The sequence below is a fragment of the Anolis carolinensis genome, chromosome 6 (genome assembly GCF_035594765.1).
Source record: "Anolis carolinensis isolate JA03-04 chromosome 6, rAnoCar3.1.pri, whole genome shotgun sequence".
Lineage (NCBI taxonomy): Eukaryota > Metazoa > Chordata > Lepidosauria > Squamata > Dactyloidae > Anolis > Anolis carolinensis.
This window is the reverse complement of record NC_085846.1, coordinates 94,261,180-94,277,012: the sequence shown is the minus strand read 5'-3', so window position 1 is coordinate 94,277,012 and position 15,833 is coordinate 94,261,180. Positions and strand designations below refer to the sequence as shown.

General features: G+C 39.4%; 1 protein-coding gene across 2 annotated transcripts; it reads left to right on the top strand.

Moving 5' to 3' along the window:
* The first annotated feature begins 1,150 nt into the window (after nucleotides 1–1,150).
* Nucleotides 1,151–14,645, top strand: cldn12 (claudin 12). 2 transcript variants are annotated; one of them, XM_008112499.3, is made up of 4 exons: nucleotides 1,159–1,302; nucleotides 1,872–2,022; nucleotides 8,654–8,716; nucleotides 10,544–14,645. In XM_008112499.3, the coding sequence occupies exon 4, from the start codon at nucleotides 10,565–10,567 to the stop codon at nucleotides 11,300–11,302; it is 738 nt and encodes a 245-aa protein (XP_008110706.1). In that variant the 5' UTR covers nucleotides 1,159–1,302; nucleotides 1,872–2,022; nucleotides 8,654–8,716; nucleotides 10,544–10,564; the 3' UTR covers nucleotides 11,303–14,645. The 2 variants fall into 2 exon arrangements, with proteins under 2 accessions (XP_008110705.1, XP_008110706.1); XM_008112498.3 differs by lacking the exon at nucleotides 1,872–2,022 and having other exon boundaries at nucleotides 1,151–1,302.
* Nucleotides 14,646–15,833: the final 1,188 nt, after the last annotated feature.

The window sequence follows — 15,833 nt, the reverse complement described above, 5'->3', positions numbered from 1 at the left end:
GTCCCTGATTTTGGCCCCAAAACCTTACCTCAACTTATATAAGAAGTCGATTTATGCATGAGTAGGTAGGTAAAGGTAAATGTTTTCCCATTAAATTAAGTCTAGTCCTGTCCGATTCTGGGGGTTGGTGCTCATTTTCGTTTCTAAGCTGAAGAGCCGGCATTGTCCGTAGATGTCTCTAAGGTCATGTGGCTGGCATGACTGCATGGAGCGCTGTTACCTTCCTGCCGGAGCAGTTCCTACTCACATTTGTACCTATTGATCTACTCACATTTGCATGTTTTCGAACTGCTAGGTTGACAGAAGCTGAGGCTAACAGCAGGAGCTCACCCCACTCCCTGGATTCAACCCCCTGACTTTTCAGTCAGCAAGTTAAGCAGCTTAGTGGTTTAACCTGCTGTGCCACCGGGAGGCGCTCCTATGCATAAGTATATATAGCATATTAGACCTGCTGCTACAGAACAAAACAAGGCTATTGCTTTCTGGCTGTTATTTGCCATCAAGATAAGTTTGATGCATGGCAAGCCTATGCTACTGGATTCCATAATGTGTTTTAAATCCTGAAACCAGCTGTGCATATAGGCTCTAATTTGCAGAATGAATTAAAACACTGGAGTTCTGGTATCTTGCCAAACTGCAATTCCCAGGATTCCACAGCACTGAGCTATGGCAATGTAAGTAATATCAAACTGCATTAATTCTAGACTGTAGCTGTACCCTTAAACAACTATTCCTAGGAAGAAGTTCAAATACATATCTAGGGATGAATCTTTACACTAGCTAAGGCCTGGGCAAAGTTTGGCCCTCCAGGTGTTTTGGACTTCAACTCCCACAATTCCTAACAGCCTACCGGCTGTTAGGAATTGTGGGAGTTGAAGTCCAAAACACCTGGAGGGCCAAACTTTGCCAATGCTTGCACTAGCTCGATGATGTGGAGCCTTGGGAGTTGTGGTTTTACAAAGATACTAGCTTTCTTTGCCAAAGAGTGCTGGTGCCCCACCAAACTATAACTCCCGGGAACCCTTAGCATTGATCCAGTGTAGATGCATGCCTAGAGAAGCCTCCCTTGCACGTCGGGAGGAAGCAAGAAAAGCAGCCTGAAACCCAACCCCGAAGGTGTGGCTTCTGAAACAATCCCGGAAAGGGGATCCTGGGAGTTGTAGTTTCGAGGCAGGCGGAGACTACAATCCCAGGAAGCCTTGGAAAAGGCAGCCACTTCCTGGAGAAACCGAGAGCTGCGGAGCCAAGAAGGAGGCGAAGAGGATCTTTGGGGTTTTGCAAATTTGGGTGCTTTTTTCGTGGGTGAGTTTCAACTTCCCTTTGATACTTATCATTATTATTATTGTGAACCTCTCTTTCTTTCTTCCGAAGAACTGCTTTCCTCTGATCCTAATCCCTTGTGCCACCAAGCATCCTAAAAATAGTGCCCTTTCCATTAAAATGTTTGGATTCAAATGTGAAATGCTCAGGCAGAAAGCTTGTGCTCTGTCCATAGCAGCTCATCCTATTAACTATTGTGCTTTCCAACCTTTGATAGGGTTTTCTTGGGAAGATAGGTTCAGAGCAGGTTTGCCATTGCCTTCCTCTGAGGCTGAGAGTGTGTGACTCGCCCAAGGTAGTAGCTAATGCTTGAGTATGTTTTAATGTATTATATATTTTATGATTTTATGTGTATATGTTTTAAATGTATTTATGTGATTGGATTTTGTTGTGTATTGCTGGACTTCGTCCCCATGTGAGCCACCCTAGTCCCTTCGGGGAGATGGGGTGGGATATAGGAATAAAGATATTATTATTATTATTATTATTATTATTGTGGTGGTGGTGGTCACCTAGTGTGCCTTATTCAGTTGGTTTTCAACCTGTCACAGGGTTTGGTTGCCAAGATTGGTCCATTGCCTTTCTCTGAGGCTGAGAGAGTGTGACTCGCCCAAGATGGGTTTCCATGACTGAGCAGGGATTCGAACCCAGGTCTCCGGAGGGAAAGCCCAACACTTAAACCACTGATCCAATATATTCCAGGTTTGTAACATCACATTTTAACTGCTGGTGCAAAAAATCCACTGGTAGTAAATATTTGTAAAGCTTGATGAGTTCTGCAGGGCTTGTTGTTGTGGAGCTTCGAGTCACTTCTGGCTTAATGGAACCTTAAGTTGAACCCATCATGGGTTTTTCTTGGCAAGATTTGTGTTTGCCTCCTTCTGAAGCTGAGAGAGTGTGATCTGCCCATGGTCACCTGATGGGTTTCCATGGATGGGTGAGGATTTGAAGCTTGCTCCCTAGGACACAAACCACTACCCCATACTGGTTCCCTCCATGCGGCTTATTCATTCGTAATTTGGACTCCAAACTACTATATTGCATGAATGTACTGTTACTTGCTGTGAAGCTTGGCATTTCTTAAAAGCTTGTCTTCTTCTTAATGGATGAATATGTCTAACGTATATAGAAGATGATGCATTGTATCGCCCTGCATTCCTTCCCATCAGTTATGCTGATTTTTTTATATCTGCACTCCTAAAACATCTAGCAAGCTACATGATGCCATCTTTAATAGAAGCTAATGGCAAAAGATTAGGAACAGAGGAAACAAGTATTTCTTCACATAAGAGATAATTTTTGTGGGATTGGCTGCCACAAAAAGTAATAACATTTACCATATTGGGCTAGGCAAATATGTGGCAAGAAACTAAAATCTGTAAATACAGTAGAGTCTCACTTATCCAACATAAACGGGCCGGCAGAATATGTTGGATAATAAGGAGAGATTAAGGAAAAGCCTATTAAACATCAAATTAGGTTATGATTTTACAAATTAAGCACCAAAACATCATGTTAGACAACAAATTTGACAGAAAAAGTAGTTCAATATGCAGTAATGCTATGTAGTAATTACGGTATTTACGAATTTAACACCAAACTATCACAATGTTTTGAAAATATTGACTACAAAAATGCGTTGGATGATCCAGAACGTTGGATAAGTTGCTGGATAAGTGAGACTGTACTATAAGTACTGTTTATGCTGACTATTCAGCCTACTGAGGTGCATCTGCACTGTAAAATTAATGCAGCTTTGCATCACTTGAACTGCCATGGCCTTTAGCCTTCCCTGCCAGAATCCTGAGGCCTCATTGAACTACAACTCCCAGGATTCCATAGCACTGAGTTAAATTCATGTCAAACTGCATTAATTCTACAATGTAGATTCATCTTGCAAACCTGATGGTAAGGACCAAAAGCATTGGTATTTAGGTCCTCTTTGTAGGTTTCCCAGAGGCATTCGGGGCTCACATTATACAATTATATTCTTTAATTGCCATGGCAACATCCCATATGATCAAGGATTTGGAGATCAGAGAGAGGTACCGTATTTGGAGATCTCCAGTGCATCTTCAAAGTACAAACCCTTGGAGTCTATAGCATAAAGCGATGGAGTGCTATAATTGTATAGTGGCATAATGCCCGTCAATGAGAAACAAGATACTGGACAAGAGATGCCTTTGGTTTCATTTAACAGGGCTCTGCTTACATGTCTTTCACTAAATGCTGTGTGTTTCTGTTTGAAATGCTTTGACTGTGCCTTGAATCATAGCTCGGTTTCTGTGCTGTGGCCAAATGAGTCATCATTAATAACAAAAGCAAAATGACTGATTCTCTGCCCCCCCCCCATTCTTTTTTTACATTCTGCAAAATGGCCTAGAAAATCTTATTTATCATCTGTCTATTGCCATTCTTCAGTAATAAAGAACTGAAACAAATGAGAAGCTGGCCAGAGATAAACATCATGCTCAAATACAGGCTTGTGTTGGCCCTGTTACATGTTAATGTTACATGTTGATGCATATAAGAAGTAGAAAAAAGATGGAGTACCTTTGCAAAGTACATATTTTGGTTGCATGCTGTGAATAACTTGCATTAACTAGATAACACATTTTTTATTGATCATAAATGCTTTTAATTGTAACTAGATTTATCTGAAGGTTGTTTTTGGCAAAATGCTGGTGCTGTGTCTTTTAAAGGTTCTCCTGGGGCGCTTTCTTCCTATATAATTAAGGCACTCTGATGCAACTTTAACTACAGTGGTAACATCCTATGAAGTCCTGAAGTTTGTAGTTTGAGGAGGTACTATAGGTTACCGTATGAAAATTCCAAGTATTCCTCTCTAAACTGCAAATTCCATGATTTCAGAGAATAGAATCATGATAGTTAGTGAAGAATCATAGCACTATAATTGACAGTGTGAACAACATAAAAGTGCTTGTTCAAAATCTGCCGTGTCTAGCTTTAGGATCCCACTTCGCTCATCTTCATAGATTCCAATGAGAAGCTCACAGTCAGGAGATAATGTACAATCATCTTTCCACATTTGTAGTCTGGGGTTTTGAGGATAAGATTAAAAAATGTTCTCTCTAGGAATCTCTAACTCACCTACAGTAGAGTCTCACTTATCCAACATAAACGGGCCAGCAAAATGTTGGATAAGTGAATATGTAAGGAGAGACTAAGGAAAAACCTATTAAACATTAAATTAGGTTATGATTTTACAAATTAAGCACCAAAACATCATGTTATACAACAAATTTGACAGAAAAGTGGTTCAATATTCAGTAATGCTATGTAGTAATTACAGTATTTATGAATTTAACACCAAAATATCACAATGTATTGAAAACATTGACTACAAAAATGCATTGGATAATCCAGAACATTGGATAAGTGAGACTCTACTGTAGTACAATTCTATGCAGTTTCTAGTAGAAGTTGAGTCATGTTGGAAGACTTAGAAATTCCTACAGAGGTGTTCTCAGGTTAAAAAAACCCAAACAATTTCTTTATTTTGTTGAAGGCTTTTATGATTGGAATCACTGGGTTGCTGTGAGTTTTCAGGACTGTGTGGCCATTTTCCAGAAGCATTCTCTCCTGACGTTTCACCCACATCTATGGCAGGCATCCTCAGAGGTCGTGAGGTTTGTTGGAAACTAGGCAAGTGGGGTTTATGTATCTGTGGAATGTCCAGGTTGGGAGAAAGAATTCTTGTCTGTTTGAGGCAAGTGTGAATGTTGCAATTGACCACCTTGATAAGCATTTAATAGCCTTGCAGCTTCAAGGCCTGGTCTACTTCCTGCCTGGGGGAATCATTTGTTGGCAGGTGATTAACTGGCCCTAATTGTTTCTTGTCTAGATTTCCCCTGTTTTCTGAGTGTTGTTCTTTATTTACTATTCTGATTTTAGAGGTTTTTTTTTTTAAATACAGTAGAGTCTTGCTTATCCAACATAAACGGGCCAGCAGAACGTTGGATAAGCAAAAATGTTGGATAATAAGGAGGAATTAAGGAAAAGTCTATCAAACGTCAAATTACATTATGATTTTACAAATTAAGCACCAAAACATGATGTTTTACAACAAATAAACAGAAAAAGCTGTTTAATACATGGTAACGTTATGTAGTAATTACTAGGCTTGAGCGATCCATGAAAAAATTGATTTTAAACTCGTTTCAAAAGCAGGGGGCGCCAGCGTTTCGTTTCTGATGTCATTTCCGAATTTTGCCCCCCAAAAAATTCAAAATTAACGAAAATTCGTTATTTTCTAAATTAATTCGTTAATGGCGGACGCGCATGCGCAGTGGCCAAAAAAAAAACAGCACGAGGGGAGATTTTACAGGACTCTCCCGCCCTCATTTTTTGAGTGATCTTCTTCAAACTTGGTACAGTGGTAGAACACATTTAACACTGATAGCTCACCAAAATTTGGAACGTTTCCCTTATCCTCTGATTTTTGGCGAATTTTCATAGCTTTTATAATAAACCATTTTTTAATAATTGCAGAAATCTGTTCCTGGTTTGAAAGTATTATTTCCTGTTAAATTGGGTTGTCTTTAATGTGAAAGTCATTGTTCTACTTCAGAAACTTTGTTTTTGTGGCTGAAACTTTGTTAAATTGGTGTGTGTGTGATGTGTGTGTGTGTGTGTGTGTGTGTGTGTGTGTGTGTGTGTATATATATATATATATATATATATATATATATATATATATATATATAGTCCCTGCATATGTGTGTGTGTGTGTGTGTGTATATAGGTAAAGGTAAAGGTATCCCTTGACGTTAAGTTCAGTCATGTCTGACTCTGGGGGTTGGTGCTCATCTCCATTTCTAAGCCCAAGAGCCAGTGTTGTCCATAGACACCTCCAAGGTCATGTGGCCGGCATGACTACATGGAGTGCCATTACCTTCCCGCCAGAGCGGTACCTATTGATCTACTCACACTGGCATGTTTTCAAGCTGCTAGGTTGGCAGAAGCTGGAGCTAACAGCGGGCACTCACTCTGCTCCCGGGATTTGAACCTGGGACCTTTCGGTCTGCAAGTTCAGCAGCTCAGTGCTTTAACACACTTCGCCATCGGGGCTCATGTATATATAATATACATACACATACACACAATGTGGAGAATATGTGGAAAGGTAGATAGATAAGTTGGGAGCCACAGCGAAGGCACCTTCCTGGGAGCAAGGTCTAATAATAATAATAATAATAAATCCCTTACAATATCCAAGATGGCTCACTGCTACAGAATCTTGGGAGCTTTAGTTTGGTATGGTACCATTATTGGCAGAGAAAGCTAAGCTGTAGGAGTTGAAATCCAATCATTTATCCTCCCTATAGAATCAATTTTATATGCATTTTTAGCTACAGAAAAGCTAAAATCAGGACAGTAAAAGAACAACACCCAGAAAATGGGAATTCCAGACAGGAAACAATCAGGGCCAGCTAATACCTCCCAACAAAGGATTCCCCCAGGTAGGAAGCAGCCAGGCTTTGAAGCTGCAAGGCTATTCAACGCTAATCAAGGTGACCAATTGCAACATTCACACTTGCCTCCCACAGACAAGAGTTCTTTCACCCACCCTGGACCTTCCACAGATATATAAACCCCACTTGCCTAGCTTCGCACAGACGTCAAAACCTCTGAGTATGTCTGCCACAGATGTGGGTGAAACGTCAGGAGAGAATGCTTCTGGCACATGGCCATAGAGCCCGGAATACATACCACAACAGTGTGATCCCGGCCATGAAAGCTTTCGACAACACAACCACAGTATCCTATCCATTCAAGTTCATGTAGCGTGGTATGGAGACCTGTATTGGGGGGAGGGAGGGTGCGAATCTGGGCACCTGGGAGTCGTAGTCCTCCCTCCATCCCTCCCCGGGAGCAGCCGAGGACGGGCCTGGCCCACACCCGCTCACATCCCGGGCCTCTTCCTCCTCACCGCCGGGCCCCGCGCCAGCCTCCATCTCTGCGTGTCTCTGTCTCTCTCGGTCTCTCCATTCCCGGCTCCATCCGCCGCCTTCCTGCCTCACAGAGAAACACCAGGCCTGAGCTGAGGCGAGGCGGCGGCGGCCATTTCCCCCCTCCGTCTTCCTCCTCCTCCTCGGCCTCCTTCCCCCTCGCCCCCTCCCATTGGCTGAGCCCGTGACGCCCCTTTTGCTGAGGGGCAAAAGGAAAGGGCCTGAATGGTGGGAGTTTGGGTGATTTGCAAAAGCTTTTTTTCCTAATGAAAAAAACGACGACATAACAAAAAACGGCCTCTCGCGGTTCAAAACCACGATATCCAGACGTGTGGACAATCAAGGCCGTATATTGCTTCAAAACTAACGAAAGTAACGAATTAATAACGGGTAACGGGGAAATCGAATTATTTGAGCAAGCCTAGTAATTACTGTATTTACAAATTTAGCACCAAAACATCACAATGTATTGAAAACATTGACTACAAAAATACTGACTACTAAAAGGCAGACTGCGTTGGATAATGCAGAACGTTGGCTAAGTGAAGGTTGGATAAGTGAGACTCTGCTGTAGTGGTAGCCAGATTTTGTTCATTTTCATGGTTTGCTCCTTTCTGTCCATGTGCTTCATGTGGATTTCAGTGGCTTCTCTGTGTAGTCTGAGATGGTGGTTGTTAGTCTACATAGGGACCACCAAACGCAGTACCCAAACACGAATCAAGGAACATGAAAGGCACTGCAGACTAATTCAACCAGAGAAGTCAGCCATAGAAGAGCACTTGATGAACCAACCTGGACACAGCATATTATTTGAGGACACAGAAATGCTGGACCACTCTAACAACCTCCCATGCCATAGAGGTGGGCGAAACGTCAAGAGAGAATGCTTCTGGAACATGGCCATACCGCCCAGAAAACTCAAGGCAACCCAAATAATTACTTTATTCACAGTTTTTCATGACTCTATGACTACAATACCCTTTTATATTCCCCAGCAGCTGTCATTGAAAAGCACACACCTATTTTGCTTTTGAATACAGAATAAGACGTATGACTAGTAGTCACAAATAATAACATCATCCATGAGGGACTCTACCATATCACTTCAAAACAAGCAAGAGGTGATGAATCAAAACCAAAATTTGGTTTGCAATTCTGGCTAGTTAAATGAACAAGCCAGGACCCTTTGCTCTAAAGAAAAGCTACGCTTTCAGGTTCTGGTCAGTCCAATAGCCACAGTAGGAAATAGGCAATAAATAGGCAAGAGTCCCATCTTGCAGCTTATCCATGATATGCTATGATTCTCCACAGTCCCCCAAAGATGGGAACTTATACTTAATCTCTTTTTTTTTCCTCCCTAGGTTGGTTAGAATTGTACTAGCGCTTGTTAGCTGCTGTTCTTCTTGGCTTGGTGAAACCTTTCGGTAAGTTTATCTTTTCAATCCCTTAGAAAGGGGCTTAGTGAAAGCCACAGTTGAAGGGGTACATATGATAACTTGTCTTTATTTCAGAGTCAAAAATATATTTCCTGGTGCCAAATTGGAATATAATTTTCTTAGGTTAAGTTAATTTTTACCTATGAAAAACATTATGTGGTATTTTAATTGAGACAGGGCTCCTTTGCAAGGTAGAAGAATGCAGCTGGCGAGGCTTTCTATCACCCCTGCTGCTGCCCTATGCCATTTTTAATAGGGTCTTGCTGTATAAGCCTCGCTTCATGAGGTTTCTCTGTGCTTCATGAGGCTTATACAGCAAGATCCTATTAAAATGGCAGTGGAGATGGTAGCAAACTCTGGTTGCCAGGTGTGTCACTTTTTTGTCATCCATTGTAGTGACTTTCTTTAGTAGAACATTCATCCCAAGCCTTTCTTTTTGTAAAATAATTGACTATTTGCTAAAATATGAAAATCTTTATAATATAATCTGCCTAGTTTTCTATTTAAGAACAATAACAGATGAGAACTTTGCATTCTAGGAAATCTCTTATGACTGCTGGCATCACTCATTAGCAAATTGTCATAGTAAGTGCTCAGGAGAAGATTCAGCATTATACTGCTATACCGGGCAATGCTTGCTTATTTATAAATTAACATGTGTAGTTTCCAGAAAACCGTTTTTTAATCAGCAGGTTCCAATTGATAAGAACCCCAATGCACAACAATTGCTTCAGTATGATTTTAATAGATTCCTGTTTAACAACAGAGTTTGCACAAGTTACTGTTTGGCTTAGGTTTCTGAAATATTTCAGCAAGCATCCAGATGGATTCTGTGAGTTGTGGTGCAAAAAGTATCCAGTGTATTCAGGAAGATTTTGGAAGTTTTAATCAAAAAATATGTTGTTGAAGGCTTTTATGGCCAGAATCACTGGGTTGCTGTGAGTTTTCCAGGCTGTATAGCCATGTTCCAGAAGCATTCTCCCCTGACATTTCGCCCACATCTATGGCAGGCATCCTTAGAGGTTGTGAAGTATATTGGGAACTAGGCAAGGAAGGTTTATATATCTGTGGAAGTCTGGGGTGGGAGAAAAACTCTTATATGTTGGAGGCAAGTGTGAATGTTGGAATTAATCACCTTGATTAGCATTTAATGGCTTTGGCAGCTTCAGGTCCTGGCTGATTCCTGTCTGGGGGAATCCTTTGTTCGGAGGTGTTAGCTGGCCCTGATTGTTTCATGTCTGGAATTCCCCTGTTTTCAGAGTGTTGCTCTCTATTTAATGTTCTGATTTTAGAGGTTTTTTTTAATACTGGTAGTCAGATTTTGTTCATTTTCATGGTTTCCTTCTTTCTGTTGAAATTGTCCACATGCTTGTGGATTTCAATGGCTTCTCTATGTAGTCTGACATTGTACAGTAGTCTCGCCTATCCAACATAAATGGGCTGGCAGAATGTTGGATAAACGAAAATGTTGGATGATAAGGAGGGATTAAGGAAAAGCCCATTAAACGTCGAATTATGTTATGATTTTACAAATCAAGCACCAAAGCATCATGTTTTACAACAAATTGATAGAAAAAGCCGTTCAGTACACGATAACGTTATGTAGTAATTACTGTATTTACGAGTTTAGCACCAAAACATCACAATGTATTGAAAACATTTGACTACAAAAACATTGACTACTAAAAGGCAGACTGCATTGGATAATACAGAACATTGGATGAGTGAAGGTTAGATAGCAAGACTCTACTGTAGTTGTTAAGAGTGGTCTAACACTAGAATTTTATTGACTTGAAAACACTTTCTCTTTCCCAGGGATATTTTTCCTTGGCTAAAATGGGCTGCCGTGATGTCCATGCCGCAACAGTCCTGGCCTTCCTTTCTGGAACAGCTGCCTTATCGGGACTCATCGCTGCCGCTCTGCTTCCAAACTGGAGACAAATGCGACTTTATACCTTCAACAAAAATGAAAAGAATGTGACAGTGTACACCGGGCTCTGGATTAAGTGTGTCCGAGCCGATGGGAGCAAAGACTGTGTCATCTATGACACCGAATGGTACACCGCAATCGATCAGCTGGATTTGCGTGTCCTCCAGCTTGCTCTCCCCATAAGCATGCTCACTACTGTCCTGGCTCTGTTTCTCTGTCTGATTGGCATGTGCAACACAGCCTTTGTTTCCACGGTGCCCAACATCAAACAAGCCAGATGCATTATAAACAGCGCAGGCTGCCATCTTGTGGCTGGCCTCTTCTTTCTCCTGGCATGTGTCATTTGCTTGACGCCATCTATTTGGGTCATCTTTCACAATCAAGTAATGAACAAGAAATACGAACCTGTTTTCAGCTTTGATATCTCAGTGTACATTGCTATTGCCAGTGCGGGAGGTTTATTGTTCACCGCCATTCTCTTGTTCCTCTGGTATTGTGCCTGTAAAGCCCTACCTTCCCCATTCTGGCAGCCTCTATATTCGCATGCGCCTAGTGTGCATAGCTATGCTTCCCAACCCTATTCTGCACGATCGCGCCACTCTGCCATTGAAATTGACATCCCTGTTGTTACACACGCTACTTAAAGATGGGATTTGGGAAAGCCGAGTGCCCCTTTGCGTTCTCAATGTATCAAGGTGGGCAATTTTCCAATGCCTTGCCTTAGAGACTTTCCAATCAGTGTGCCATTGGAACTTGACAGTTTTTAACCACTTCTCCTAGTTGCCCTAGTTAGGAATGTATTTTGGTAAAGATATTAGACATACTGTAGTAGTTTTGGTCTTGATACTACCTGTCAGTTTTTAAGTCCTATCAACACTATTGGTGCTTATAAGACAATAGGTTACTTGAAGACTTGGACTTTTTTTTGTTTCAGTCTAGTTTCTTCCATGACTTATATTACCAAGATACACATACAGTTATATTTTTAATCTGACATGGAAGATTATTTTTAAATTTCTCTTGTAGGTCCAATGTTTTGACCTAAGATAATACATTTTTGAGCTTTGCCAGTCTAAATTGTACCACTGTGTGAAGCAGTGATTGATGTGCCAGTTTAGTCCTGTGTCAACTCTCATTTTCCCTTGAGATTGTGAAAATCACAAAAATAAGGTTACAAGAAGCATAATAATAATTAGATTGAAATACATATAGTAGTAGTATATCAGTATTGTTTAAAAAGGCTTTTGTTCTATAGAAAACAATTATTTAAAGTTCTATTTTCCTATCTCTAAGCAATGGAAGTGCCCCTAAACCCATTTACAATTAAAGTATATATGCATATCACTAATAAACCAAATAGCTTTAGAATTATTTAAAGTGCCCTGGTAATAAAATCTATTTTAGTAGAGATGTCATTTCTAGATTTCTAGTTTTGTTAAGTTCCACAGGAACTTAACTTTGCTTTTTGGACAACCAGGATTTCTTTTGTTTTATCTTTAAAATACACCATTCTTTTAGATATCAATTAAAGAAATTCCATCCAATTCCTAGTCACAATCCTAATTTGTTTATAAATGCCTTCCAAATTTTAGACGGTGTATTGATTCATTATTACTTTTTCTTACTACAAATGGGCTCTCCAATAACATTGTCAGAAAGAATTAAAACTGTAGGGACTTTGGAGAGTTCTTCTATAAATATTGAAGATGAGATCATTATCAAAGGCATTTTTAAAGACTTCTGATACTTTAGTTTGCATACAGATTCATTTCTTACATCTCATCCCTTTTTCTTATGCATTAATACATGTGTTCTTTTCTTGATATAATTTTTCCATTTGTGGTACTTGTGTGCCTTCAAGTCGCTTGCCGACTTATCCCTTCTGAATAATGAAAAATGATTAATTGGTGTGAGCTTCAAGGCTTCTTTGAGTAATGAGCAAACCGGAGCATACGATCTCATCTCTGTTTCAAGAAAATCAGTTTTACAACTAATTAAACTTTTTACTGACACTTATTAGCTGAAGCAAGATGTGACCTGGATTTGTTGACATCATATATTCCTGAATCATGAAATGTAAAATTTTATCAGATCAAAACAAAACACTCAAAAAAGCACTTGAGTTATAGATATTTTTTATATTTTTCTACTTTGGTGCTCAGACAACTCTTTTTACCCATTCTCAAATAGCAAGAATAGGGACCAAAGTTGACAATCTCATTTAAAATATGTTTTCTTGGTTTCTTTGAAGAGTACTGATGCATGTCTCATATTTTAAATTCCACATTGCTTATCTGAGCTACTAAGTATATTGTTTCAATGTGTGATTTTGTGGAAACATTGGGCAGTCCTCATTTAATAGTAAACTAGTTTGTAGTTTCTTGACTTCTGACATATTATTGTAGCTCAGTATATTCCAACCAACAAACAATTTTTGGTGGTCAGACACAAATCACAATGACAAACTATGGTTGGGTTTTTTCTTGTTATTATTGGCTTCCAAACTCTGCCTTATTTAAATTGTGGTTTGTTGTTACTTTTGAATCTATAGTCATGCTTTGTTTCTTCAGCTACTCACCCTGAAATAGGAACTGACAGAGGAAGCAGGAAAGAAACAAATTAAACATGGGGAAAACAAACTAGTTTGGCCATCTGTGGATTTGTTTTAAACTAAATCTATACATTTTGGCTACTATAAACCACAGCTTTTTCTAATGTGAGGTTAGACCTTTGTGATTCATGGGACCATGAATATTTTGTTCTATTTATTTGTTTACAGGTAAAATGGAAACATTTGAAATAATTATATTTTTGCTATGTTCACCTAATAATATGCAGAGCAATTAGTTCAACTCAAATAAATCAGTTAATTTGCAGATGTGTAGGCATAATTATAAACTATGAGAATAGACCTTAATTTGTATATGCAGTTGTCAAGAAAATGGTAAAATTATACTAAAAGATGAAATTATTGCACTCTTTTTCCCTCTCATGGATTAAATAGCCACTCCTTTAATTAAAGTGAGTGTGTTTTGAATTAACATTTGGTATCCTTATAAGCATGCCATGTAACCATGATTGTTTCTGATATATCCTTTTTTTGGTTAAAATTGAAAATTATTGCTGACAAACGCACACAGACTACATCTACCTTATTTTATAAATTGAGAGAAATTAGAGATGGCCTCTTTCATTGTGAAACATAATCTGCATTGATGGTTGAATTGTCGTCAGAGCAATGATTATAGTTATGCACACATGTAAATATATACTCCGTGGGGTAGTTTCCAACCACTAATTGCCCAAATTAACATCCCATCTCACAATTTGTTTGGTTGTTTCAAGGATCTTAAAGCAATGCAGCTAAGTTTTTCTTAGATGTGAAGTCCCATGGTATATCGCTGTGGGAGTTTTCTATATTGTAACCAACCTACTTAAATATATTAATATGAATGATGAGAAATCCTTCACAGAAGGGACACCCTTCAGTTGGTTGGGATATAATTCTGTGCCATTTTCTACTAAAACCATCTATTCCAAACAAGTCGAGATATTTATATTTTCAAAATGGTAGCTTCCTAAGTGGGGTGACATTTTAATTTTGACTTATATGCTAGAGACCAAATGTATAATTGGCTGCCAACTTGTTCTTAAATAAAGAATTTATATAAAGTATATAATTTTTCAAAATGCCAGTCCTGCTTGTATATGCAAAAGCTTCTGGTTTAACTTTAAAGTTGTCAATTTTGAAATTTATCTTTATGCATTTTTTCTTGCACGCAGAACTGTCAGTGTGAATTTCAACAATGGTTTTGGAAAACAATTTCTTCGTTGTTTGTTTTCTAGTTGCATGAAAAAGTGCTGCTTTCTTCAGGTTTTGACTGCACAACTGGGAAAATTCTGGTTTTCGCTTCAGTAATGTTTAGTTATGTATGCATTTTTATGTAAAAAGAATGTATTTTTCAATAAAAAAAAGACTGGTCTTTACAGCTGTGGCCTTATTTCTATAGATAACAATGAATGATAGTGGCTGCATGAGTCAAAACTTGGAAAATATTACTTATTGAACTTTTAATCCCCAGAAAAGATTAGTGGGGATTCAGCGCCCTGTAGTTCAAAAAGAATTGCATATTAAGAATTTTGAACATTCGTGCCATTTGGAAATGAGATAGAAACTAGAAACTTATTCTGGAATAGGCACTTAACCCCTTTTTGCTACTCTAGAAAGTCATTTCATTTTAGGGTTTTACTCTCAATTCATTTACTCAAATAAAATTTTACAATGTCATAATCATCGACGGTCACTTGTCTTCAAGTAGGATGGCCTTCCAAGTGTAGGGTCTTAGTGGTGAGTTTGTAGGTGACAGTAGAGACCTATTCTTGATCCGCGTGTTCTTCCGCAGTGAGGACATCGGTTTCCAGATGGAAAGCGATCCCGGTCAGAGTTGGCTTAGTACACCTTCCTGTTGACGCATTTCTCCCTTTCGCCCTCCATTCACACCTCTTTGAATTGCACAGCACTGTTGGTCACAGCTGACCTCCAGTTAGAACACTTGAGGGCCAGGGCTTCCCAGTTTTCAGTGTCTATGCCAGTTTTTAAGTTTGACTGTAAGCCCATCTTTTCCTGTCCACCAACATTCTGTTTTCTGTTCTTGAGTTAGGAGTATAGTAACTTCTTTGGGAGATGGTGATCAGGCATTTGGACAACGTGGCCAGTCCAGCGGAGTTGATGGCGAAGGATCATTGCTTTAGTGCTGGAAGTATTTGCTTCTTCCAGAACACAGACATTTTCCCGCCTGTCTTCCCAAGAGATTTGCAGGATTTTTAGAGGCAGTGCTGATGGAATCATTCCAGGAGTTGAGTGTGATGTCTGTAGACAGTCCACATTTCGCAGGCGTATAACAGGGTTGGGAGGACAATAGCTTTATAGACAAGCACTTTGGTCTCCCTACGGATGTTCCAATCCTCAAACACTCATTCATTTGGAAGAATTAAGCTCAAATCAAATCAAAATCTTTATTATGGTCACAGACCAGCATAAGTGGGGTACAGTCTCATAGAAGCATTGTACATTAAAATCTCAAAGGCTAAAAAGCAAAGGTATTTTAAGCTGTATTTCTGGCATTGCAGACGGATTGGCTGGTGCCTGTTTTCGCCTTATTTATGTACTTTTTT